This window comes from Nicotiana tabacum, chromosome 8 (assembly GCF_000715075.1).
Source record: "Nicotiana tabacum cultivar K326 chromosome 8, ASM71507v2, whole genome shotgun sequence".
NCBI lineage: Eukaryota > Viridiplantae > Streptophyta > Magnoliopsida > Solanales > Solanaceae > Nicotiana > Nicotiana tabacum.
The window spans coordinates 66895259-66922685 of NC_134087.1; the positions used below are offsets into that span (position 1 = coordinate 66895259).

The 27427-nt window shown below is 39.2% G+C and overlaps 1 protein-coding gene across 4 annotated transcripts; it reads left to right on the top strand.

Annotated features, from left to right (window-relative positions):
• On the top strand, window positions 1-25669 carry LOC107817751 (fructokinase-like). Of its 4 annotated transcripts, XR_012694038.1 has the most exons (4): window positions 9-554; window positions 3801-3925; window positions 7235-7360; window positions 25553-25669. XR_012694038.1 is itself a non-coding variant. In XM_075219327.1 (3 exons), the coding sequence occupies exons 1-3, from the start codon at window positions 156-158 to the stop codon at window positions 4081-4083; spliced, it is 606 nt and encodes a 201-aa protein (XP_075075428.1). In that variant the 5' UTR covers window positions 7-155; the 3' UTR covers window positions 4084-4592. The 4 variants fall into 4 exon arrangements, 2 of the variants coding, with proteins under 2 accessions (XP_075075427.1, XP_075075428.1); XR_012694037.1 differs by lacking the exons at window positions 3801-3925; window positions 7235-7360; window positions 25553-25669 and adding exons at window positions 2197-3267; window positions 3357-3607 and having other exon boundaries at window positions 1-554; XM_075219327.1 differs by lacking the exons at window positions 7235-7360; window positions 25553-25669 and adding an exon at window positions 4002-4592 and having other exon boundaries at window positions 7-554.
• Window positions 25670-27427: the final 1758 nt, after the last annotated feature.

A 27427-nucleotide genomic window follows, 5' to 3' on the forward strand; every position in this document is an offset into this window, starting at 1 on the left:
GTTTTCCTCTCCTAATTAACCTCTCCAACCACCACCTTCTATATATATACCTCCTTTGATCTTCTCTTCAATCCTCTCCTCTCCTATCTTTTCTTCTTTATTGTATAGATATATACTTTACATATATACATATATTCTCTCTATTCATCGTCGCTATGGCTAACGGCGTTAGTTCTGGTTTAATCGTGAGCTTCGGCGAGATGTTGATCGATTTTGTACCGACGGTCTCCGGCGTTTCCCTTGCCGAGGCTCCGGGTTTCTTGAATGCTCCTGGCGGTGCACCGGCGAACGTCGCCATCGCAGTGACTAGGCTCGGGGGAAAGTCGGTGTTCGTCGGGAAACTCGGCGACGATGAGTTCGGCCACATGCTCGCCGGGATACTCAAACAGAACGGCGTTCAAGCCGACGGGATCAACTTCGACAAGGGTGCGAGAACGGCGTTGGCATTCGTGACCCTACGCGCCGACGGAGAGCGTGAGTTCATGTTCTACAGGAATCCCAGTGCTGATATGTTGCTCACTCCCGACGAGTTGAATCTTGAAGTTATTAGACCTGTAAGTGCCATCGTCATCATTGCAAAATGTATGCTTTAATTACTTAGAACTCGTGATCGGCCGTTTAGCAAAGTTCCACGGCTTTACCCAGAAATAATAATACGCTAATCGCTTTAGGCGCGTATTTTAATAATCTTACCTTCTTAAACTCGGGTGTGCATTTCATGCGACCCAAATTCAAATCCTAAAACATTGAATAAAAATATGTTCCGAATCGCGGGTGCATTTCATGTGACGCAATCCAAAGACATGTTTTAAACGATGTTCACATTCCTTTAAAATATAATAAAAGCGGTAAAAAGATAAAATTTGCACATAAGTTCATATTTGTATAAAATCAGATAATCAAGCCGAATATAACAGTTGAGCGACCGTGCTAGAACCACGGAACTTGGGAATGCCTAACACCTTCTCCCAGGTTAACAGAATTCCTTATCCGTATTTCTGGTACGCAGACTGTAATATGGAGTCATTTTTTTCCTCGATTCGGGATTAAAATTGGTGACTTGGAACACCCTAAATCTCCCAAGTGGTGACTCTGAAATAAATAAACCAATCTCGTTTCGATTGTCCTTTAATTGGAAAAAACTCCTTGTACCCTCGCGGGGGCAGAAAAAAGAGGTGTGACAGGCATTGCCCCTGATTTAACCCGTACACAATCCCAAAATATATTCGATTGAGTCTATTAGAGTAAGGAATCGATTTGAAGCTTATGCGTTTCATATTCTTGCTCTTTTAACTTATTAGGTTCTAATTGATAATTCGTACATATATTAAATAAATTTCTTAAGACAAATACATAATTATATCAATGTTACTCGATTCGGCTGAACCTGTATCTTTAAGGCTAACTCCACCCCTGTGAGTGGTTAAGGTATTTGTCTAGATATTGCAATCAGAAGCGCGTCCCCATATTTAAATTTGATGGTTCATTTTTGTAAAAATTGCATGGGGCACCCTATTTGGTCTCCCCTTTTTAACCTGTAGCCGCTTTGTTTTTCTGTTTGCACCCGTACCCATTTTTTTGTTAAAAACCTTTTAAAAAGACTATTTTGCCCTTCTTTATTAAAAGATTTCTTTCTCTCCAGTTATATGCTAGTCCTTTACTGTCTCTGTCTCTCTCTCCCGTTATTCGTGTTTTTTGATTTATTCTTCTTTGAAATAAAATGGTTATCGTCGTTGTTTTTGATTTTTCAACTGTTTGTTCCCCAATAACATCATGTATTTATGATAAAATAGTTTCCTTGGGTTTACTTTGATAAGTGGATTAGTTTTACTCTTACGATTGTATTTTTAGGTTTTTTGAACGCGTGTTTGTATTTTTGATGAAAATTCTATAAAATTTTCAGTGATTTTTGGAGACGTTGAAATTTTTAGAGTTAAATAGATGATACTATTAAAATGTGAAGTTTATAATACTTCAATGATACCTTAGTTTTAGGAGCTGAAGTTTTGTTTCGTGTTTTATGTTATATTTTTTATGAACTTCAACATTATTTTGGAGTTGAATTTGTGTTTTGTAAAAACTACATCATGTTTTTGCTGAAGGTTTTATTTAGTAACTGGTGAAGCTGAAGTTCTAACTAATTTTTTTGCTAATGTTCTGATGTTATTTTTTGTATCTTTTACTTTTTTTGAACAGATGGCATCTATAAAATCCAAATCACCTACAAATCCTAAAGCACCTAAAGATCCTAAAGCAGCTAAAGCACGTAAAGCAGCTAATGCACCTAAAGATCCTAAAGCAGCTAAAGCACGTAAAGCAGCTAATGCACCTAAAGATCCTAAAGCACCTAAACAACGTATAATAACCACATGTCCTTCAGTCCCTGCTGCTCCACCTATAAAACCAGGGGATAAATATTATGAGTTTGGAGATTGGTTTAACCGTCATGGTTACTGGAAGGGGAACCACGATTTGAAGAGTTTAATTACAAGTTTTTTGACTCTTGCACAACAGGATAAGCTTAATAATGGTACATTTCGATATATTATGGCTATGGAGAATTTCAAATGCAGCATGAAGTTGGTTCATTATTTGTGTCTTTCTCGAATATTCACCAATGATCGAGACTCCATTAGTTTCAAGATTTTTGGCCATGATGTATCCTTCACCCTTGAAGACTTTCACATTATGTGCGGTTTGCGGATCACAACACATAATGTTGAAAAACCAATTAATCGAGAGAGCAATATTCTGAAGCGCTATTTTGGGAAGTCTAATGGTACAACCTTGAAGGATATTTGAGATTTTATGACCCAGAATGAAATTCAAAAGAATGATGTGAATTTCAAACACGTATGCGAGAGTGATGAAGATGCTGTGAAGCTTATGGAAATTCTTGTTGTGGAGTCTATTTTGTTTGGAAAAAAGACTGAATCATCTGTCCTGGAGGAGTATGCAGCTATTATTGAAGATGATAAGGCTTGTGCTGAATATCCTTGGGGTAATGTGTGTTATGAGAAGCTCATTACCTCACTGAAACATGCATTGGACAAGCAAAACAAATTTCATTTAACTGAGTATAAAGTTGGTGGATTTTCATATCCGTTATGTGCTTGGTTCTATGAGCGCTTCTCGGATATTCGGGAAAAGTACTTAAGAGAGGATGAGTACCTTGATACCCCTCAGGTTCCCAGGATGTTACGTTATGTATGTGTGGGAGAGCCTAAATATAACGAACTTTATGAGGATTACTTCAGTAATCATGCTGTAAGTTAATTTTTTTTATTTTTGTCTTTGTGTTAATATGTTGATGTATTAGTTTTTTTTTTCATAATATACTTTTTTGTATTAAACAGAGATAATGCACGTTTAGGGTATTGGATATAATTCCTACAGAAGAGGAATTCAATTAAATGCCATTAATTGGACAATTACCATGCAACCAGATTCGTTCAAAGGTACTTAATGCGGTTCCTTCAACTGGTAAATTACCACATAGTCGGAGTCGATCAAAAGAAGCGAATCGAACTCCTGTTATTGGCGAATCACCTCGTACCCAGAGTCATTCTAATTGTTCTACAACGGCGTTTGACAATGAATTAGTCAACACAATATGTTCTATAAGTTTTGAGTTGAAATTTTTTGGTTGTGTTTTTGTAAAACTACAGCATGTTTTTTAGCTGAAGTTTTGTTCTGTTTGTGATGAACTTCAGCATTATAATAGCTGAAGTTGTGTTCTGTATTTGCTTAACTTTAGCATTCTTTTATACCTAAAGTTTTTTTCTGTGTCTCTATACTAGAGGGTAATGATGGAGGTTCAAAGGCATGCAGAAAAAGAAAGAAGCAAGATCGCAAAAGAAGTTGCCGATCAGTTTAAACGGGATGAGCAATCTACTATTGTGGATGCGGTTTTTGTAAAAGTCAAGTAAGCTAATTTATAGAGAAGTCTTTTTTTCTACTAATGTTATTCATATTAATCATTGTTAGTAACGTTTTTCTAGGAATATTTTGATGAGAAGTTTGAAAAGTTGTTTTAGATTGTCGACAAATCAAATGGAATGGACGATGGCAATTTTGATTTGATGAACTAGCGACAATATGATAGGATGAATGACTCTTTCAAACATCTATCGGATATTAATACTACTCATAATGCATCGCATAAAGTCGCAGATAAAAATGCTACACGTGAGGAAGTGGCTCTTGAATGCGATCAACATGTTTAACAACAAGTTGAAGAGGAACGTCCTAGTATTGATAGATTGAGTGGAGATGGAAATGATAAATAGTTATCAACTGAGAATGTTGGAAGCAAGCAAGGTGCAGATGATCAAGTTGTTGATACTGAAGAACATGCTGCTCATGATGCATCACATAAAGTCGCAAATGAAAATGTTACACGTGAGGAAGTGTAACGACCCGACCGGTCGTCTTGAGCTTTTGCACTTTGTTCGCCAGTTCTCGGGCATGACTAGCCCTGTGTAATGTATTATGACTTATGTAAATCATTGGTTTTGGTTCTCAGGGCAGTCGAAATGAATTTGAAAGAACAGTTCTCAGTGTGAAGCTAAAAATTTGAAAGGTTTGACCAAGTTTTGACTTGTTAGTATGTGGTCTTGGATTGGAGTTTTTATGATTTTGTTCGCTCCGTTAGGTGATTTGGGACTTAGTAGCGTGATTGGAATATATTTTGGAGGTCCGTGGAAGGTTTAGGCTTGAATTGGCGAAATTGGGATTTTGGCGTTTTCCAGTTGATAGGTGAGATTTTGATATCGGAGTCAGAATGGAATTCTGTAAGTTGGAGTAGGTCCATGGTATCATTTGTGATGTGCATGCAAAATTTCAGTTCATTCGGACGAGGTGATAGACTTTTTGATCGAATTCGGAATTCAGAAGTTTTTGGGATTCTTAGGCTTGGATCCGATGATAATTTGATGTTGTTTTGAGCGTTCCAAATGTTGGAACTAGTTTGAATGAAGATATGGGATATGTTGGCATGTTTGGTTGAGGTCTTGAGGGCCTCAGGTGAGTTTCGATTGGTAAACGGATCAATTTTGGACTTTGGACTTGGCAGTTTTTGCTGGTTTTTGGTTGTAGGCGATTTGTTCTTCGTGTTCGTGGTCAGGGACTCACGTTCGCGAAAGGTGTTCTCTGAGGTGGTCAATTCTTTCTTCGCATTTGCTCTTAGGGTGTCGCGTTCGCGATGTTGTGATACTGTGTTCTTCGCGTTCGCGCTTTGGATGTCGCGTTCGCGTAGTTATGTCCCCAGTAGGTATTGCGTTCGCGTGGCTTGTGTTGCGAACATGTAGAGTATTTTGGGAGCCGATATTTTTCTTTATCGCGAACGCGATGGTCGTCCCGCATTTGCGAAAGAGGAGGCCTGGGCAGCTTTATAAAATACTCTATTTCGAGGATTTCAGCCATTTTTGCACTTTTGGAGCTGTGGAGCTCGGGAGAAGACGATTTTGGAGGGGATTTTCAGAGAATAGATTTGGGTAAGTGTTCTTCACCCAAATTTGGTTTAATACAGTGATTTTGTCTTAATTTTTATCATTAATATGGGAAATTAGGATGAAAATTTGAAGAAAAATTGGAGAGTTGAATTGGGGATTTGAGGGGCCATTTGAGGTCCGATTTTGATGTTCTTGGTATGTATAGGCTCGTGACAGTGTAAGGATTCTATTGATATAATTTTTATTGGATTTCGAGATGTGGGCCTGGGGCCAGGTTTGGCCAATTTCGGGATTTTTTATATAAATTGGATATTTTCGAGTGGGCTTTGTTCCCTTAGCACATTTTGATGGTATAAATCTAATTTTAGTTAGATTTAGATGCAATTGGAGGCCGATTCGAGGGGCAAAGGCATTGCGGGCTAGAGTTTGGACCGTATAGAGGTAAGTAATGATTGTAAATGTTGTCCTGAGGGTTTGAAACCCTAGATTTCACATTGTTGTGTTATTTCGAGGTGACGCACATGCTAGATGACGAACGTGGGGTCGTTCACCGTTGGGGATTGTGACTTAATCCGTCCCGTATGACTGTTTAGCTGCATATTTGATTGAAAACTATTGTTATTATCATGTTTTGGGCTAAATGCTATGTTTGGGCCTCGTGCCGACTATTTTGGACCCTTATGGGACTTTCACTACCTTTCTTCACTGTTTTGACTTAATAATTGTACTTAGTCATGCTGCATTTTTGTAATTTTGTAACTCGGCCTTATTTACTAAATTTTGACACTATAAATGATATTTGAGCTGAAAGCCCTATTTTTCTGATAGTCCGAGTGACTTCTGAGGTTGATGGCTGAGAGAGGCCAAAGGCCTGATAGTGATGACTGAGATAGACCGAGGGTCTGATTGTGAGGTTAATGACTGAGAGAGGCCGAGGGCCTGGTTGTGAGGATTATACATTTATGGATCGGGCTACATGCTGTAACATATATGGATCGGGCTGCATGCCGCAACAATATGTTGGATCGGGCTGCACGCCACAGCGATATAGCACTTGGGCTGTAGGAGCCCCTTCGGAGTCTACACACCCCCAGTGAGTGTAGTCAACTATATATATGGATCGGGTTGCACGCCTCATCAATTTACTGATCGGGCTGCACGCCGCAACGGTTGTTATATGGTACCTATTGAGTGTGAGTGCTGAGTGTGAGTGTTGAGTGATAAGAGTTGAGTCATGAGTGACTGAGAGGCTTGCCCGATGGACTATATATATATGTATATGAGTGATGCTTTTCCTGAGGGGCCTGTTTATGAACTTCCTGGTTTCACTCCTCCTTAAAGTGAGTTTCTATTGAATATGTTGATTTAATTCACTCATTTTTAGATAGAGCCTCTATTGAAAATGTTGAACAAATGCTTTAAATAAATTTCATTTGAACTAAAGTTTTAAGTTATGAAATGGTTATGAATTTCTGTTTTGCCGAGGCGCTGTATACGAACTATGTTTTGCCCGAGGGGCCGATTATGATTTTCATTACTTTCACTATATATATTTCATTAAACCTCTATTGAAAAGGTTAGAAAGATATGTCCCAAAGGATTTTTACTGAAGTTAGAAGTTTAGCGAAATGATTTGATTTGTATCCTTTTTTTTGGAAACATGCGGTATCCTCTGTGGTTCCATGATGTGGTTTACGTGATTTATTATTGCTCAGACTTTATTTACTTTTATTACTTACTAAGTTGGAGTACACACATTACTCCCTACACCTTGTGTGCAGATTCAGGTATTTTTGAACCCAGTAGCGGGTGTTGATCACTCAGAGGCAGAGTCATTGGAGTTTAGCAAGGTAGCTGTCACGACCCAAAATCCAATAGTCGTGATGGCACCTAACTCATCCCGCTAGGTAAGCCAATTCCTCCAACCCGATACAAATATAACTTACTGAAGAAAAATAAATAATCCTTTATACATCTCCCAAGGACTGGTAGTACAAATCATGAGCTTCTAAGAGTAGAATTTACGAACTTGATATGAAATAATTACATCTTCTGTTTGAAAAGTACATAAACAGAGTTTAATGAATCTAAGGCTACCATGAACAAGAGGCAGCTACAATAAAGACGCTGATACATTTTCCAAGTCAGCTCCCATCGAATACAGCAATGTTGACATCCGAAATCTGCACGCAATGTGCAGGAAGTGTAATATGAGTACGACCGACCCCATGTACTCAAAAAGTAACAAACCTAAACTTAGGTTGAAAGTAGTGACGAGCTTGTACCAAGGCCAGAGTCCACACCAATATCCAGTAATACTTCACAACAATATTTATAAGCAACACAAAGAATAATTTAATAATAAAATGCTCAGCTCGTTCACAGTTCAGGAAAAATAAACCTTTTCTTTTCAAGTATAACAGAAAAAGTCAATTCTTTTCACTGAAATTATCAAAATATAAGTAAGTCTGAAAACTGTGAATTTTTCCATAAAACCTTTCAACAAGTAAACATTTGATTTTCAGATAGCATGAGGAAAGTACATCTGTCAAAATCATGAATGTCACCAAAACCAGGCAGCAAAAAAGAAATGCAACTCTATGCATATATCTCAAGTACGCATGTCAAATGCAATGCCTCTCAGTAATGAACTCATCTACTCACACTCTCAGAGTACTCAATCTCGCTGCCTCGCATTATCTTTTACCATGCTCAATACTCAGCACTCTCAATCACTCAGCACTGTATTGTAGTCATTGCAACGTACAACCCGATCCATTTATTTATAGTCTACTGCGCTCACTGGGGGTGTATAGACTCCGGAGGGGCTCCTACAGCCCAAACGCTAAAATCTGCATGGACAACTCACGTGCTGCACGGACAACTCACGTGCTAAAGTATCAATATCAATATCTGCACGGACAACTCACGTGCTGTAGTATCAATATCAGTATCATCACGGACAACTCACGTGCTATAGTATTAATATCAGTATATGCACGGACAACTCACGTGCTATAATATATATATCAGTATCGGCACGGACAACTCACGTCCCAAAATTTCACTCTCACTCAGGCCCTCGGCCTCACTCAGTCATCAATCTCTCCAATCTCACTCACGGGCTCACAATGTCATGAAACTAGCCCGACAATAATGATATGATGTGTCAATAAATAACAACTGAGACTAAGATATGATATGAATGCATGAATGTGACTGAGTACGGTATATCAATGAATTCAATGAGATGACAGCAAGAAACGACCACTATGGGTCCCAACAATATCAACATAAAGCCTAGACATGATATCTAGCATGATGTACAACTCAATTTACTTATCACATGGTGAAAACACATATATCAACAAAGTAGGACCACTAAACAGTGTCCTAGAAATAACAGAGTCACCATTCACAGGGTACACGCCTGTCACCTAGCATGTGCGTCACCTCAACATCAATCACATAACACATAATTCGGGGTTTCATACCCTCAACACTAAGTTTAAAAGAGTTACTTATCTTGAACAAGCCGACTCCAATGCCGAGTAAGCTAACAATACTTCGGAAATTCCATTATACGTGTATCAACCATTGAACACCTTCCAATCTCCTGAATTCCAAGCCAAATGATTCAAGACTAGTCAAACAACGTACGAATTAATCAAAATATACTCCAAATTCTTACAATTAACAATTTATGAAAACTCCCAACTCCGTTCAAAAATTTGATAGTGGGGCCCACGTCTCGAAATTTTGAAAAAATTTACAAAATCCGACAACCCATTCGATTACGAGTCCAACCATACTAATTTTATTCAAATCCGACTCCGGATTGATGTTCAAATCTTGAAAATTTATTTTATAGAATTTTAGAAAATTCCTCCATTTCTCTTGAAATATCAATAATCTAACCCAAAAAATGAAGATTAATTCATGAAATATAATCACAAGGGAGTTAAGAACACTCACCCCAAGTTTTATGGTGAAGTTTGCCTCTGAAAATCGCCCAAACCGAGCTCCATAGCTCCAAATGTGTAAAAATGACCGAAACCCCCGTTTTATAGAGTTTTACCATCCGGGCGCCACAGGTGGCGCCGGGCGCTGTTTGTGGCACTGATTCCAGTAGCAAAATAACATCCCGGCGCCACGGATAGTGCCCCGCGCTACCCTGGGCGTTGGCGATGGGAAAATATTTTTCCTTGATACGAAAATAGGCATATCTCTCTCATGCGATGTCCGAATTCGATAATTCTTTTTTCTATGGATCTGAAATTTCGATACGGATCTAATGCTTCAATCAAAACTGAATTTGGAGCTCATTTTCTTAATGTGATACCACTTATTCTTGAAGAAACACGTTGAAACGTTCTAAATCACATTCCCGTTAACCATCCGAAATCCACCTGAGGCCCTTGGGACCTCAATCAAATATACCAACAAGTCCTAAAACATCATACAAATTTAGTTGATGTCTCAAATCACACCAAACCATAATAAAACACAGATCATACCCCAATTCAAGCTTCACGGAAACTAGCGAATTCCAAATTCTACATTCGATGCCGAAGCCTATCAAATCAATCCGGAATGACTTCAAATTTTGCACTCAAGTCATAAATGGCATAACGAAGCTATTCCAATTTCCAAAATTGAATTTCGACCCCGATATCAAAAAGTCAACTCTCGGTCAAACTTCCGTATTCCATTTTTCCAACTTTCGTCAAAATGCTTCAATTTATCCTACGGACTTCGAAATAAATATTCGAACATACTCCTAAGTCCAAAATCGTCATACAGAGCTATTGAAACCATCAAAACTCCATTCCGGTGTCGTTTGCTCAAAAGCCAAACTCTGGTCAACTCTTTAAACTTAAACTTTGAACCTTTACTTTCATTCCTCCAAACTAACTCCGATATCATTGAAAAATCAAATCTGACAATTCACACAAGTCATAATTCATCGTATGAAGCTATTCAAGACTTCAAATAGTGGAAAGGAATATAAGTCCCCAAAACGACCGGTTGGGTCATTACATTCTCCCCCACTTAAACATAAGTTCGTCCTCGAACGTGCTAAGAATTGTTCCTATGCTTTTAAATTTCCATTCATCTTATCACACACATACCCGAGGGTGATCCCATGTCACCCTATCCAATATAGTCCTGAAGACACCATATAGCAGAAAGTCACTAATTTAACATTAGTCCATATACCTTGGAATCCAATTTCCTCATCAAAAAAATAAGAAAATCTTTTGAAGACCCAAATATCACATCTACACTTTGTATAAGTCTTAACATGTTGTATTAAGCCTTAGCCATAACTCCAGATGCAATCACATGACATACCACATAACCCACATACTCGCAGTAGTTTCTAATCACCGTAGTTGCTTAAATACAAACCTGATACCGGTATTAAACCACATATTAAACAACACCTCATTACAAAACCTTCGTACACTATCAGCAATGAAAGAAACATGCAAAATAACCTAACCACCAAAAAGATCAACATATCATAGAGCTTTCCCTCTTTCAACAACCAGAACTATAATCACTTTCTAAGCCAACTTTCGATATCATCCTCCCAAATATATCGCAATCAAATCCGATAGTACACATTCTAGGTCTGATGACCTTATATTATTAAACATAACTATTCCATATACAGTCCACACCAATATAACTCAAGATTGCACCATCCGAGTACCCAAAAAGGGAAAATATCTCAATGAAGAGAACCATTTTGCAAGTTCAATAAGCACCACCACATTCACAATGCTATGAGCTCATCAGTCGTACTAGAACCAAGACACACGAACCAATAACAATAACCAGCTCTTCTAGAGCTCACATTAATGTCAACCACAAGAGTAACTTAGTTGCCAATAACATAATCCACCTGGCATGGTCACAGACTTCCAGTCCAAGCATATTATATAGGAGGAATCCAACAAATACACACATGTATGCTAAATGAAATAAGATTTTCATGATCCTAAACTGGTCTAAATAACACGTTATACTGTAGGCGTGAGCAAATTGCGACATCACAGCTCAAAATCAGCAAGCTAACGTAGAATTAGTAACTACCAAGTTTGTTCTGGGAATTAGCCTCTTTGTTACCTCAAGTATATCCAAGATAGTTCTCAACGAAGGTACAAATACGAGAAATGTTATAATTTTAAGCTTAACAACCAACTCTAGGCATATCATAGCCTAAGCATTTTCTTGAGCATGAATAATTGCCCCGGTTCTCGCACATAGGCTCAAAACTCTCATATATGTGCACTCACAGCGCGTAGTCATCATAATCAATTAGTGAAACTAGTGCCTCCACTAAGTTTAAATAAAATACTAACCTTAAGCATGCCAAAATCCCGAAATGGTATACTTTTGAGAACTCCAGTCTCTAAATTCATAGATTATATGAATCATCGTAACCGATCACGACCACAACACTCAAATGACTAACACATCCCTCAAGAACGGCCATCCCACGAGGAGTATTTTCATAATTCTTTCGTGCTACATAGCAAAATCTGATTATTCGTAGTCGATCAACCAGGTGAATACATAATACCGATTAACATTCATTAGTCAAAACATAATGCGCCTTTTGAAATACGCACCCTTCTCAGGGATTACTGAGTAGTTATAGTATTCATCTAAATATCTACAACTGACTATTCTGTCGAAAATCCGTGACCTTCCCTTCAAGAATGAACAACCACCTTGTACAGATAAATCTTAATGTCGTACAACACACCACATACATCGTCCCATCGTGTGATAAGCATAAAAATCTCATTATCAAATTCCGAGCTACCAACAATTTACATACCAGCCAGTTAGAAACCTTCCATTTACTCCCATTCACGTGAAAATTATAATACACAACATGTTCTTCCCACCTGTAGAAAATATCCCGCTCAAACCATGGTAGAAATCATTAAGAATATCGTGGAATTCATTTGCACATAACTAATCGGTCAAAACTGAATTTCCTCTGACTAGACCAAGTCACGTGGGTCGCAAAACCCATGAGTTGTTGCCATCAAAACCTCTCTAGAGTCTCGCCACATCATAAGTACACCAAGAACCGATCATATTCATTATCGTGTTGATCCAACTCACTTCCAAGCTATTCTATTTCTTTGATTCCTTTTCGAATTACCCTCAAGTCGTCACTCTTACTTGACATACACCATGAACGTTACCCAAAGCTCACTACTAGAGATCCCAGCATAAAACCATACGGCCTTAAGGCCCATAAGCCATTGTATTATCCTTAAGCATCCTTGTAAGTACCACAACCGAAACACCCGTTCTGAATGTATCTTAGGTGAATTTAAAATCATTCTTTTACCTCCCTTATACTGGAATACAGAATCCATAGTCATACAAAATTACCGCAATTTTCGATACCAACCAATATAAGTAATTGATTCCAGCGGTATACGAATCCAAAACCTTTTTGACTACTACATACATATTTTTGAATCCATCAGAACTCTCTCAAAAGTCATCTACTATACTCAAATCTAACTTGCACCGCCCAAACAAGCCAAATGACATATGCCCCATTAATACAATAATACTCAAAGAAGTAACCCTGCCTTAATGCCACCGGTCAAGTTCCTATTCCATGCGCACTACATTCGTCACAATTAGTAACTTAATCATCCCATGATTTTTCATATACTCATAAAGCGCAATATGACCCGTATTCCATAATTTTATTATTCTAGCCTTTCTCGATCTCAATCTCCACAAGTCATAACTAATCCACAATTATATCTCGAACCAAAATATAAATTTAACATATAACCATCAAAATCGAATTATCAATAGCAAGCTCCTCCACTTGGCTCAAAACCATAGATCAAAACAATAAATAATTCACAATACACATATCCAGTTACTGCCATAACACTGTTGTGCGATTTGAATAAATTCTTTCCAAGCTCATGAAACACAACTTATATGGTTCCTCAATTCGTCTACTAAGCTCGCCTTTACTCTCGTAACAGTCAGGTCAACTTTCTTGACTAATTCAAATTCAAATCTCAATACATCTACTCTACGGGTAGAAAATAAAATTCTCCACATAACATTGTAAAGATCACACCTCTATAGTTTATTCTGCAAGTGATAACTCGCCTAATTAGCCTCAAACTAGCATTTTTCTATACTCTTTTTGCAAGCACATTTACTACGCAATCATTTAATGTCCTTGAGTCTGAACTCATTTACAATTCATGAGAATTTAATATGTTCCACAAGTACACCACGTGAAAGATCCTTCAATACACCCATAACTCAAGATGATAAGTCAATCATGACATTTCAAGCAACTCCTTTCATCACAAGCAACCATTTGAACCAATCCCGCAGTCATTTCATACTCATCATATAGCCATTTAACTGCTCATCGAGCCATAATTTCAACTAATAAGAACACTACCGGACACCTAAGTCCAATGCACAAGTTTTCATAATTGAAACTACCGAGCCTGAGCTGCGGTCTACACCTGGCCTCAAGTCTCCCAGACTGGCCCATCATCAGTACATTATAATCACCTTTCGTGTATCATTCATGGAATCACAAACTGTCGAAAGTTGATACCGAGCGCTCTTATGCACACACACGTATACGTGTAAGGAATTCAAAGAGTTATATTTCAAAGCTGAATTAATTCCGCATGATAAGGAAAGAAAGATGGGAAATTTATCCTAAATGCCATGTAGCCTCTCGAAGATAGGTATGGACGTCATCATACCGATCCGCAAGACTCTACTAGACACTTGCTCATGACTTGTAGAACCTATGAACCTAGAGCTCTGAATACCAATTTGTCACGACCCAAAATCCACTAGTCGTGATGGCACCTAACTCATCCCGCTAGGTAAGCCAATTCCTCTAACCCGATACAAACATAACTTACTAAGGAAAAATAAATAATCCTTTATACATCTCCCAAGGACTGGTAGTACAAATTATGAGCTTCTAAGAGTAGAATTTACAAAACTGATATGAAATAATTACATCTTCTGTTTGAAAAGTACATAAATAGAGTTTAATGAATCTAAGGCTACCATGAACAAGAGGCAGCTACAATAAAGACGCCGGTACATTTTCCAAGTCAGCTCCCATCGAATACAGCAACGTTGACATCCGAAATCTGCACGCAATGTGCAGGAAGTATAATATGAGTACGACCGACCCCATGTACTCAAAAAGTAACAAACCTAAACTTAGGTTGAAAGTAGTGACGAGCTTGTACCAAGGTCAGAGTCCACACCAATATCCAGTAATACTTCACAACAATATTTATAAGCAGCACAAAGAATAATTTAATAATAAAATGCTCAGCTCGTTCACAGTTCAGGAAAAATAAACCTTTTCTTTTCAAGTATAACAGTAAAAGTCAATTCTTTTCACTGAAATTATCAAAATATAAGTAAGTCTGAAAACTATGAATTTTTCCATAAAACCTTTCAATAAGAAAACATTTGATTTTCAGATAGCATGAGGAAAGTACATCTGTCAAAATCATGAATGTCACCAAAACCAGGCAGCAAAAAGAAATGCAACTCTATGCATGTATCTCAAGTACGCATGCCAAATGCAATGCCTCTCAGTAATGAACTCATGTACTCACACTCTCAGAGTACTCAATCTCGCTGCCTCGCATTATCTTTTACCATGCTCAATACTCAGCACTCTCAATCACTCAGCACTATACTATACTCGTTGCGGCGTGCAACCCGATCCATTTATTTATAGTCGACTGCACTTACTGGGGGTGTGCAGACTCCGGAGTGGCTCTTACAGCCCAAGCGCTAAAATTTGCATGGACAACTCACGTGCCAAAGTATCAATATCAATATCTGCACGGACAACTCAACAACAACCCAGTGTAATCCCACAAGTGGGGTCTGGGGAGGGTAATATGTACGCAGACCTTACCTCTACCCGAGAGGCAGAGAGGCTGTTTCCAGGAGACCCTCGGCTCAAAGAGGCAACAAGAGACACTATATTAGTACTATCAATAGACTCATAATAAAACAACATAAAATACCATGAAATCCATAACATAACATAAATGCCATAAAAAACAAAGTAACAGCAATATAAGAGATATAGGAAATACGAGAAGGATATAAGGTATTAATACACAACAAATAAAGCCCATCATTAGTAGTTGATCAATAGCATCCTAAGACTAACTCCTAACTGGCTAGTCTCACTCTAGTGCGCTGTAAAAAAGACATCACAATTTCCCCTAACCTACAACCTTAATGCTCGATCTCCACAATTCCCTGTTTAGGGCCATGTCCTCAGTAACCCTAAGTCGCGCCATATCCTGCTTAATCACCTCTCCCCAATACTTCTTAGGTCTCCCTCTACCTCTCTTCGTACCCACCACCGCCAGTCGTTCACACCTTCTCACCGGTGCATCAGTGTTCCTACTCTGAATGTGCCCGAACCATCTGAGTTTTGCTTCCCGCATCTTGTCCTCCATGGGGCCACACCCACCTTCTCTCGAATATCTTCATTTCTAATCCTATCCTTCCTTGTATGCCCGCACATCCACCTCAACATCCTCATCTCTACAACTTTCATCCTCTGGATGTGTGAGATCTTCACCGGCCAACACTCGGTCCCATACAACATAGCAGGCCTAACCACTGCCCTATAAAATTTACCTTTCAGTAACAGTGGCACTTTCTTGTCACACAGGACTCCCGACGCTAACCCCTATTTCATCCACCCCACCCCTATACGGTGTGTGACATCCTCGTCGATCTCCCCGGACCCCTGAATAAACGACCCCAGGTACTTGAAACTACCCCTCTTAGGGATGACTTGAGAATCAAGCCTCACTTCCACTCCCACTTCCGTCGGCTCTGCCCCAAATTTGCACTCAAGGTATTCCGTCTTCGTCCTGCTCAACCTGAAACCTTTGGACTCAAGGGTATGTCTCCAAACCTCTAACCTCTCACTGACGCCACATCGTGTCTCGTCGATTAGGACTATGTCATCAGCAAATAGCGTGCACCATGGCACCTCCCCTTGAATATGATGCGTTATAACATCCATCACCAGGGCAAATAGGAAAGGGCTGAACGCAGACCCTTGGTGTAACCTCGTAATAACCTTAAAATAATCGGAATCGCCTCCTGCTGTCCTAACCCGACTCTTAGCTCCATCATACATGTCCTTAATCGCCCTAATGTAGGCAACCGGGACCCCTTTAGCCTCTAAGCATCTCCATAAGACCTCCCTAGGAACCCTGTCGTACGCTTTCTCTAGATCGATAAACACCATGTGGATATCCTTCTTCTTATCCCTATATTGTTCTACCATCCTCCTAATAAGGTGGATAGCTTCTATGGTAGATCGCCCCGGCATGAACCCGAACTGGTTGTCTGAAATAAACACCGTCCTTCGCACTCTCATTTCTACCACTCTCTCCCAAACTTTCATGGTATGACTTAGTAATTTAATACCCCTATAGTTGTTACAGATCTGGGTATCACCTTTGTTCTTATACAACGGGACCATTGTAATCCACCTCCACTCTTCGGGCATCCTATTAGTCTTGGATATAACATCCTGTTAGTCTTGCACGGACAACTCACATGCTATAATATCAATATCAGTATTGGCACGAACAACTCACGTGCTATAGTATCAATATCAGTATCTGCACAGACAACTCACGTGCTATAGTATCAATATCTCACAAACCATCCCTCAGCCTCACTCAGTCATCAATCTCTCCAGTCTCATTCACGGGCTCACAATGTCATAAAACTAGCCCGACAACAATGATATGATGTGTCAATAAATAACAACTGAGTCTGATATATGATATGAATGTATGAATGTGACTGAGTACGGTATATCAATGAATTCAATGAGATGACATCAAGAAACGACCACTATAGGTCCCAACAATATCGGCATAAAGCCTAAACATGATATCTAGCATGATGTACAACTCAATTTACTTATCACATGGTAAAAATACAGATATCAACAAAGTAGGACCACTACACAGTGCCCTGGAAACAATAGAGTCACCATTCACAGGGTGCACACCCACACGCCCGTCACCTAGCATGTGCATCACCTCAACATCAATCGCATAACACATAATTCAGGGTTTCATAACCTCAACACTAAGTTTAAAAGAGTTACTTATCTTGAACAAGCCGACTCCAATGCCGAGTAAGCTAACAATACTTCGGAAATTCCATTTTACGTGTATCAACCATTGAACACCTTCCAATCTCCTGAATTCCAAGCCAAATGATTCAAGACTAGTCAAACAACGTGCGAATTAATCAAAACATACTCCAAATTTTTACAATTTAACAATTTACCAACTCCGCTCAAAAATTTGATAGTAGGGCCCATGTCTCGAAATCCGACGAAACTTACAAAATCTGACAACCTATTCGATTACGAGTCCAACCATACTAATTTTACTCAAATCCAACTCTGGATCGATGTTCAAATCTGGAAAATTCATTTTATGGAATTTTAGAAAACTCCTCCATTTCTCTTGAAATATCAATAATCTAACCCCAAAAATGAAGATTATTTCATGGAATATAATCACAAGGGATTTAAGAACACTCAACCCAAGTTTTGTGGTGAAGTTTGCCTATGCAAATCGCCCAAACCGAGCTCCATAGCTCCAAATGTGTAAAAATGACCGAAACCCTCGTTTTATAGAGTTTTACCATCCGGGCGCCATAGGTGCGCTGGGCGCTGTCTGTGACGCTAATTCCAGTAGCAAAATAACATTCCGGCGCCACGGATAGCGCCCTGCGCTATCCTGGGCGCTGGCGATGGGAAAATATTTTTCCTTGATACGAAAATAGGCATAACTCTCTCATGCGATGTCCATATTCGACGATTCTTTTTTCTATGGATCCGAAATTTTGATACGGATATAATGATTAATCAAAACTGAATTTGGATCTCATTTGGGTAATGTTATACCACTTATTCTTGAAGAAACACGTTGAAACGTTCTAAATCACATTCCGTTAACCATCCGAAATCCACCCGAGGCCCTTGGGACCTCAATCAAATATACCAACAAGTCCTAAAACATTATACAAACTTAGTTGATGTCTCAAATCACACCAAACCACAATAAAACACAGACCACACCCCAATTCAATCTTCATGGAAACTAGCAAATTCCAAATTCTACATTCGATGCCGAAGCCTATCAAATCAATCCGGAATGACTTCAAATTTTGCACTCAAGTCATAAATGGCATAACGAAGCTATTCCAATTTCCGAAATTGAATTTTGACCCCGATATCAAAAAGTCAACTCTCGATCAAACTTCCGTATTCCATTTTTCCAACTTTCGTCAAAATGCTTCAATTTATTCTACAGACTTCGAAATAAATATCCGAACATACTCCTAAGTCCAAAATCATCATACGGAGCTATTGAAACCATCAAAACTCCATTCCGGTGTCGTTTGCACAAAAGTCAAACTTTGGTCAACTCTTTAAACTTAAACTTTGAACCTTTACTTTCATTCCTCCAAACTCTAACTTTGAACCTTTACTTTCATTCCTCCAAATTAACTCCGATATCATTGAAAAATTAAATCTGACAATTCACACAAGTCATAATTCATCATATGTTCGGTAGTGTCCCTATTAGTAGAAGTGATAGCGGGATTGCTATGTGATGAGTGTGTTATGACTGCGAGATTTATTCATATGGTTTTGAAGCAACGAGAAGGGTTTGTTGGAGGATAAAAGAACTATTAGGTGATTGATTTCCATCTTGATTTGAGGTATAGCCCCGAGTTATGGGTGTGTGAAAAATCTTTTCATGTTTTCTAGTTGGGAAGTGAAGTATATTTCACGTGGTGATATGAGTTTAGAATCAGGAAGATTAAGTGACTACGTGATGTTTATGATGATGGAAGGGTATAAAGAGATGTTAGTTTGAGGCAAAACATGTGGGTTATCTCCTGCAGAGTGTTCTGAAGTTTGTGTGATCCTCATGTGGTTTGTTGGAAGACCTCTTTTACCAGTGAAATATACGTGTTGCAATTTAAATTTGCGGTTGCTTAAGAGAGTGGGCTTGACTGTTACGAGGGTGAACGCGAGATTTGTAGAAGGTTTAAAGTACTAGATGGTCTGTGTTTCACAAGCTATGAAGTATTGAGTTTAATCTCACTTTGGTATTATGGCAGTAATAGAGTATATGCGTTATGAGTTATTGTGCGTTTTGATCTATGGCTTTGAGCCAAGTGGGGGAGTCTGCTATTGATTAGGTGATTGCACGGTTATGTGCTATGTTGGTTCCAGTTTGAGGCGTACTGGTGAATCAGTTATGGCTTACAGAGGTTGAGACTGAGGATGGCTCGGGTAAAAGAAATTTCAATAAAGATTATGTTATGCTTTATGGGTGTATGAGAGTCACAGAATGACTTGAGTTGTTATTGGTAAAGGATGTGCAGTGCATAAAATATGAAGTTACTTGGTTGCATTAAGGTGAGGTTACATTCTGTGGTGTCGGAGTGCTAATGAGGTACATGTTGTTTGGTTCATTTGATCAATCTAATTGCAGTTTGAGTAGAGAGAAGGACTCTTGAGAATGGTTCTAGTGGGTCCAAGATTTTTCATGTAATGATTGGAGATTTTCAGGTTGTATATTTGGCTAGAAACTGAGGTTTGCATTGGAGGGTGTCAAGACTTATGGCATTTCCATATCAATTATGGGATTCTATATATCAGTATCAGAAAGGTAAAGGTAATGGCTTTGGATTCGCAGGAAGTCTCTTTAGGGTAGGTATTTTGAATGTGGTGTTTCTAGAAATATTTAAGAGAGTATTCAGCGGCTTATGAGCCTTAGACGGTATGGTTTTATGCTTGGGTCTCGTGTGGCGAGTCTGGGTCCAGGATTGTGGTGTTATAGCGAGAAGAAGTATCAAGTTGAAAGAAAATCAGAAGAAACTTGGGTAGATGGGTTAGCTTGGTAGTAGGCTGGAATGGAATGGTAAGGATATGATTAGTTCTTTGGATGCTTATGAGGTAATGAGTTTATACTAGTGTTTCACGGCGATGCTCTTGGGTTTTAGTGTCCTACGTAGCTTGGTTAAGTTAGAAAGATTCTATCCTGACAGGTTTGGTTTGTGCAAAGGGGACTTAGAGAGTTCTTGATGATTTCTACCACGGTTTGGAGGTTTATATTTTCTACTGGCATGAGGAGCTAGTTAAGTACGTAGTTGCTTGTGGCTCGAAATGGATATGAAGTTATCATGTTTACCCTAGGATGGTATGGTATAGGCGGTATGTTGTGTAGGGTTGAGATTTGCACGTGTGACGTCACGGTTTAGTTCTGGAAAGAAGGTCATAAATTCTTAGGTAGCATGGACAGTTTTAGTTGACTAGATAAATGATATCACTAATTTGTGCGGCTTGATGAGTGCATACGTATTAGAAAAGGGCAATGTGATTGAGTTAATAATACATCATTGGTATCGCGGCTCTCTCTTATTGGATTGACTGCTGATAATCGAGTTTGCTTGGTGGCACAGAAGAATTATAGGAGTACCTCTCGTGGGATGATTGGGTGTTAGAGGTGTGTTGTGTATTCAGACGGTGGAGTTGGGATCAGATATGGTGATTCACATGTTGTATGGATTTGGAGATTGGGAGTTCTCATAGACAGGTTAGGTCATGGTTGTGGGCCGCATGTATAGGCACTGTATAGTGACTATCGGGGTTTGGAGGCCCGAGTGGATCTTTTGCTTCTTGGTATGTTAGATTTTGATGTAATATTGGGTATAGACTGGTTGTCTCCATGTCGTGTTATTCTGAACTATTGCGCTAAGGCGGCAATGTTCGCTATGTCGGGAATGCCACGGATTGAGTGGCAAGGTTCGACGAATTATGTTCCCAGTAGGGTGGTGTCATTTTTGAAGATCTAATGGATGCCTGGGAAGGGTTGTTCTTTCTTATTTAACCTTCGTGATGGATGTCAGTGCAAAGACTCCTACCATTGATTCCGTTCTAGTGATGAGGGACTTTTCTGGATGTGTTTCTTGCTACCGGGCATGTCGCCAGATAGGGTTGTTGATTTCAGTATTGATTTGGTGTTGGGCACCATATCGTATGGAACCGGAAGAGTTAGAGGATTTGAAAGAGCAGCTTCAGGAACTCCTTGGTAAGGGGTTCATTGGTAGACCTATATGGATGTGTGTCCTGCATCGAGATGGCTTTGTTGGATTCGAGTTGCTATTGGTGAGGGATGTGTTGATTTGGTTGTTATTGAGCTATTAGTGTTCTGAGGTGATCTATGAGTTACTTTTCTATGTTGCGAGGCATTATGATTTGTTGGTTATAGGCACATATGGTGCGGTTCCATTGGGGTTTCATAGTGGAAGTCGAGCGGGAAGAGTACTGGGTATTGCTCGGTGGATGACGTATCAGTTATGTCCTTTCGGGTTAGATTCATGTGTTTTCTTTCCACGATATGTGACGGGTTCCCAGCATTGTGTTGTGGTGGTACTGGTGAGCTTGCGGTACAACTCTTTCATTTGAGTCATTTTTTCATGATTTGAGTACATCCGAATTGTTGCTTATTGGTATGCGGATTGCACGAGTTGTGGCTTTAGTTCGTATTGATGTGTCATGTCACCAGAGTAGTTGTGTTGGCTTAGATAAGATCGTTGGGATCTATAATGAATACAAACAAATTCAATTTCAGCATGTTAGAAGGATAATATCGAGGTTCGGCTCAGAAATTTGCTATGGTCCTTGCCAAAGGAGAAGTGGCTTCACGAATGGTTGATCTGAGGAATGGGTATGACTTTCTATGTGTTTCATTATCATTGGCAGTGTATGGAAGTGTTGGAATGAGGCTTTAGTTGATAAGAGGTTTATTATCGGTATTCGGTTGTTGTGTACAGCTGTTGTGATTAGGAGTTATCGCTAAAGGTGTCTGAGTTATGCAGTATATCTTGTAATTGCATCTAGGGTTGAAGATATGGTTTGTTCTAGCTTGTTCGGACTTATTCAGAGTATAGATGTGAGATTCTGATCTTGTAGATGATTTCAGAAGTGTAAATGTGGTTCTAAGGTTTATGGGTTAGGTTGGATTGTGAAATTTCAGTTATATTGTGTTATCGAACCTATATGAGATAGGGTGATGTGGGATCACCCCCGGTTATGTGCATGGTAAGGTTACACAGTGATTTGATGGCTCTTGGAACAACTCTGGGCACGTTTGAGGACGAACGTATGTTTAAGTGGGGGATGATGTAACGACCTGACCGGTCATCTTGAGCTTTTACACTTTGCTCGCCTGTTTTCGGGCATGACTAGACCCGCGTGATGTATTATGAATTATGTAAATCATTGGTTTTGGTTTTCACGGCAATCAGAATGAATTTGGAAGAACAGTTCTCAATTTGAAGCTAAAAATCTGAAAGGTTTGACCAAGTTTTGACTTGTTAGTATATGATCTTGGATTAGAATTTTTATGATTTGGTTAGCTCCATTAGGTGATTTGGGACTTAGGAGCATGATCGGAATGTATTTTAGAGGTTCGTGGAAGGTTTAGGCTTGAATTAGCGAAATTGGGATTTTGGTATTTTCGGGTTGATAGGTGAGATTTTGATATCGGGGTCGGAATGGAATTCCGGAAGTTGGAGTAGGTCCATGGTATCATTTGTGATGTGCGTGCAAAATTTTAGGTCATTCGGACAAGGTTTGATAGACTTTTTGATCGAATTTGGAATTCGGAAGTTTTTGGGATTCTTAGGCTTGGATCTGATGATGATTTGATGTTTTGATGTTGTTTTGAGCGTTCCGAAGGTTGGAACAAGTTTGAATTATGATATGGGATATGTTGGCATGTTTGGTTGAGGTCCTGAGTGCGTCGGGTGAGTTTCGAGTGGTAAACGGATCAATTTTGGACTTTGGACTTGGCAGTTTTCGCTGGATTTTGGTTGCAGACGATTTGTTCTTCGCGTTCGCGGTCAGGGACTCGCGTTCGCGAAAGGTGTTCTCTGAGGCAGTGAATTCTCTCTTCGTGTTCGCGCTTTGGGTGTAGCGTTTGCGATGTTGCGTTCTTCGCATTCGCGCTTTGGATGTTGCGTTCGCGTAGTTATGTCCCCAGTAGGTATCGCGTTCGCGTGGATTGTGTCACGAATGCATAGAGCATTTTGGGAGACAATATTTTTCTTCATCGCAAACGCGATGGTCATCAAACCTGTGGAGCTCGGGAGAAGACGATTTTGGAGGGGATTTTCAGAGAATAGATTGGGGTAAGTGTTATTCACCCAAATTTGGTTTAATACCATGATTTTGTCTTAATTTTTATCATTTAATTTGGGAAATTGTGATGAAAATTTGAAGAAAAATTGGAGAGTTAAATTGGGGATTTGAGGGGCCATTTGAGGTCCGATTTTGATGCTCTTGGTATGTATAGTCTCGTGAGAGTGTAAGAATTCTATTGATGTAACTTTTATTGGATTTCGAGACATGGGCCCGAGGGTCAGGTTTGGCCAATTCGGGATTTTTGGAATAAATTGGATATTTTCGAGTGAGCTTTGTTCCCTTAGCACATTTTGATGGTATAAATCTGATTTTGGTTAGATTTGGATGCAACTGGAGGCCGATTCGAGGGGCAAAGGCATCGCGGGCTAGAGTTTGGACCGGATAGAGGTAAGTAATTATTGTAAATGTTGTCCTGAGGGTTTGAAACCCCGGATTTCACATCGTTGTGCTATTTCGAGGTGACGCACATGCTAGATGACGAGCGTGGGGTCGTGCACTGTTGGGGATTGTGACTTAGTCTGTCCCGTATGACTGTTTCGCTACGTATTTGATTGAAAACTGTTGTTATTATCATGTTTTGGGCTAAATGCTATGTTTGGGCCTTCTACCGACTATTTTGGACCCATATGGGACTTTCACTACCTTTCATCACTGTTTTGTCTTAATAATTGTACTCAGTCATGCTACATTTTTGTAATTTCCTAACTCGGCCTTATTTACTAAATTTTGACAATATAAATGATATTTGACCGGAACGCCCTGTTTTTCTGATAGTCCGAGTGACTTGTGAGGTTGATACTGAGAGAGGCCGAAAGCCTGATAGTGAGATTGATGACTAAGATAAACTGGGGGTCTGATTGTGAGGTTAATGATTGAGAGAGGCCGAGGGCCTAGTTGAGAGGATTATATATTTATGGATCAGGCTGCACGCCGCAACAATATATATATATATATATAGCTGCACGCCACAACGATATGTGGATCCGGCTGTATGCCGCAGCGATATGTTGGATCGGGCTGCACGCTGCAACGATATAGCGCTTGGGCTGTAGGAGCCCCTCCGGAGTCTGCACACCCCCAGTGAGCGCATTCGACTATATATATGGATCGGGCTGCACGCTACAACGGTTATTATATGGTACCTATTGAGCGTGCGTGCTGAGTGTGAGCGCTGATTGATAAGAGTTGAGTCATGAGTGACTGAGAAGCTTGCCCGAGGGGCTATATATACATGTATATGAGTTATACTTTGCCTGAGGGACCTGTTTATGAACTTCCTGGTTTCACTCCTCCTTAAAGTGAGTTTCTATTGAATATGTTGATTTAATTACTGCTTTCACTCATCTTTAGATAGAGCCTCTATTGAAAATGTTGAACAAATGCTTTAAATAACTTTAATTTAAACTGAAGTTTTAAGTTATGAAATGGTTATGAATTTGTGTTTTGCCGGGGGGCTGTATACGAACTATGTTTTGCCCGAGGGGACGATTATGATTTTCATCACTTTCACTATATATATATTTCATTAAACCTCTATTGAAAAGGTTAGAAAGATATGACCAAAGGATTTTTACTGAAGTTGGAAGTTTTGCGAAATGATTTGATTTGTATCCTGTTTTTTTTTGAAACATGTGGTATCCTCTGTGGTGCCATGTTGTGGTTTACGTGATTTCTTACTGCTCAAACTTTGTTTACTTTTATTACTTACTGAGTTGGAGTACTCACATTACTTCCTGTACCTTGTGTGTAGATTCATGTATTTCCGAACCCGGTAGCGGGTGTTGATCGCTCAGAGGCAGAGTCATCGGAGTTCAGCAAGGTAGCTGTCCGGCGTTCGCAGCACAACTTTTCTCCCTCTTGTTTTCATTAGACTGTAATTAGTACATTTTCAAACTTTTTGTTGTATTCAGATTTTAGTAGATGCTCATGACTAGTGATACCCCGATGTTGGGCTTGTGTATTTATTTTGCACTATTCATTTAAACTTACATCATGAGATTTTTGATTAATAAATGGTATAAAAATAACTTTTATTGAATAATGGTTGATTTGGGAGTTGTGTCGGCTGACCTAGTTTCACGATAGGTGCCATCACGACCGGGTCTAGATTTAGGGATGTGACAGGAAGCGGCTCTTGAAGGCGATCAACATGCTCAACAACAACTTGGAGAGGAACATTACAGTGTTGATAGACTGAGTAAAGATGGAAATGATGAAGACTTATCAACTGAGAAAGGTGTAGAAGATCAAGTTGTTGATACTGAAAAACATGCACCGAGTTGTGCTTTGGGCAGTGATATTGAAAAAGACAATTTGTTTGGCGATGGAGATCATACACCTGCTGGTACTTTAGAACTGACATTGAGTGATGTGTGTAGCACTATTGGGAAAGGCAATCGGTTTGCAGATGCACTAGCTATTTGCAAGGAACTTGTAGGTCTAGATACACAGGAAATTTTCACTACTGGTATAAATTTTCTATGTTATATATATAGGTCATTGATCCATCCCCCTCTTTATGAATATGCAGCGGAAGTTGAAAATAGTTGTGCTTCAATTGATAAAACTCAAAAACTCTCTGATTTGATGCTGAATTGAATGAAGATAGAGTTGAGAAAAACCTTCTAGAGAATACTCCAATGCTCCTCAACGTTGGTGCACAATTGAATGAAGCTGGAGCTGCTGATATCGACAAAGGCATCCAGCCTGGCGAAACCACAGCGGAAGACAAACGTCAAGGTATTCTATAGATCATGAATTTATTATATTTGATCCAAGTATATTTTTTATAGTTTGAAATTTTACATACTTTATTTTCTTTTTTATGTTTTTTAATGATTATTCAGAAAGACTCAATGCAGCTCAAAAAGAATTTGGTGAGCTTATTAGGCTATATGAAAAAGGAGAAATACATTTATTTACACATGTTGGCTCACAGAAGGTGTGAAGTGTGTTTGTATTATTTTATAAAATTTAGTCAGTATTATTTAGTTTTTTTTCTTGCATGACGATATAGGCGTATTTGAAGGTAAAAGAAGTGGATCTTTTGGAATGCAAACGGTGTCTCAACACTTAGACCAGGTAGTTATTTTCTACAATTCGATTACAAAGGTGTTTTTTGCCAAATGTGTTTTTGTATCAGTTGTATTTATGTTTATATTTTCCTTGCTTTAGCAGATCTCATCTGATGCATCACAACTTCTTCCAAATCCTAAGAGAAGGAAGATGTCTAGTTCTTCTAATGTTTTGTATGACACCAGTGATATCCCTAAATTCAATTTATGTTTATTTCGCTGGGTAGTACACAAGGGACTGGTTCAAAAGGTAATTCTGCTGTTATTGTTGTTGGTGAAGAAAGACAAGAACATCGTGAACAGCAGGGAGCTGGTCAAGTATCTACCACCATGACTATGGATTTTTCCCCTACTGCTGAACAACAGCAGTTAGTTGTGATGGAACAGTAGGAAGAGCAAGCAAATAGAAAACTAGATAAAAAAGGGAAAAGGATTCGTGTGTAGAGTATTTGGTTGAGATCTCCTTACGTCATTCCTAAACAAAAGCGAAAGGGGCAAGATTGGAAAGTAGGAAAGACTACACGAAGGTATCCCTTCTATTATGTTAATCA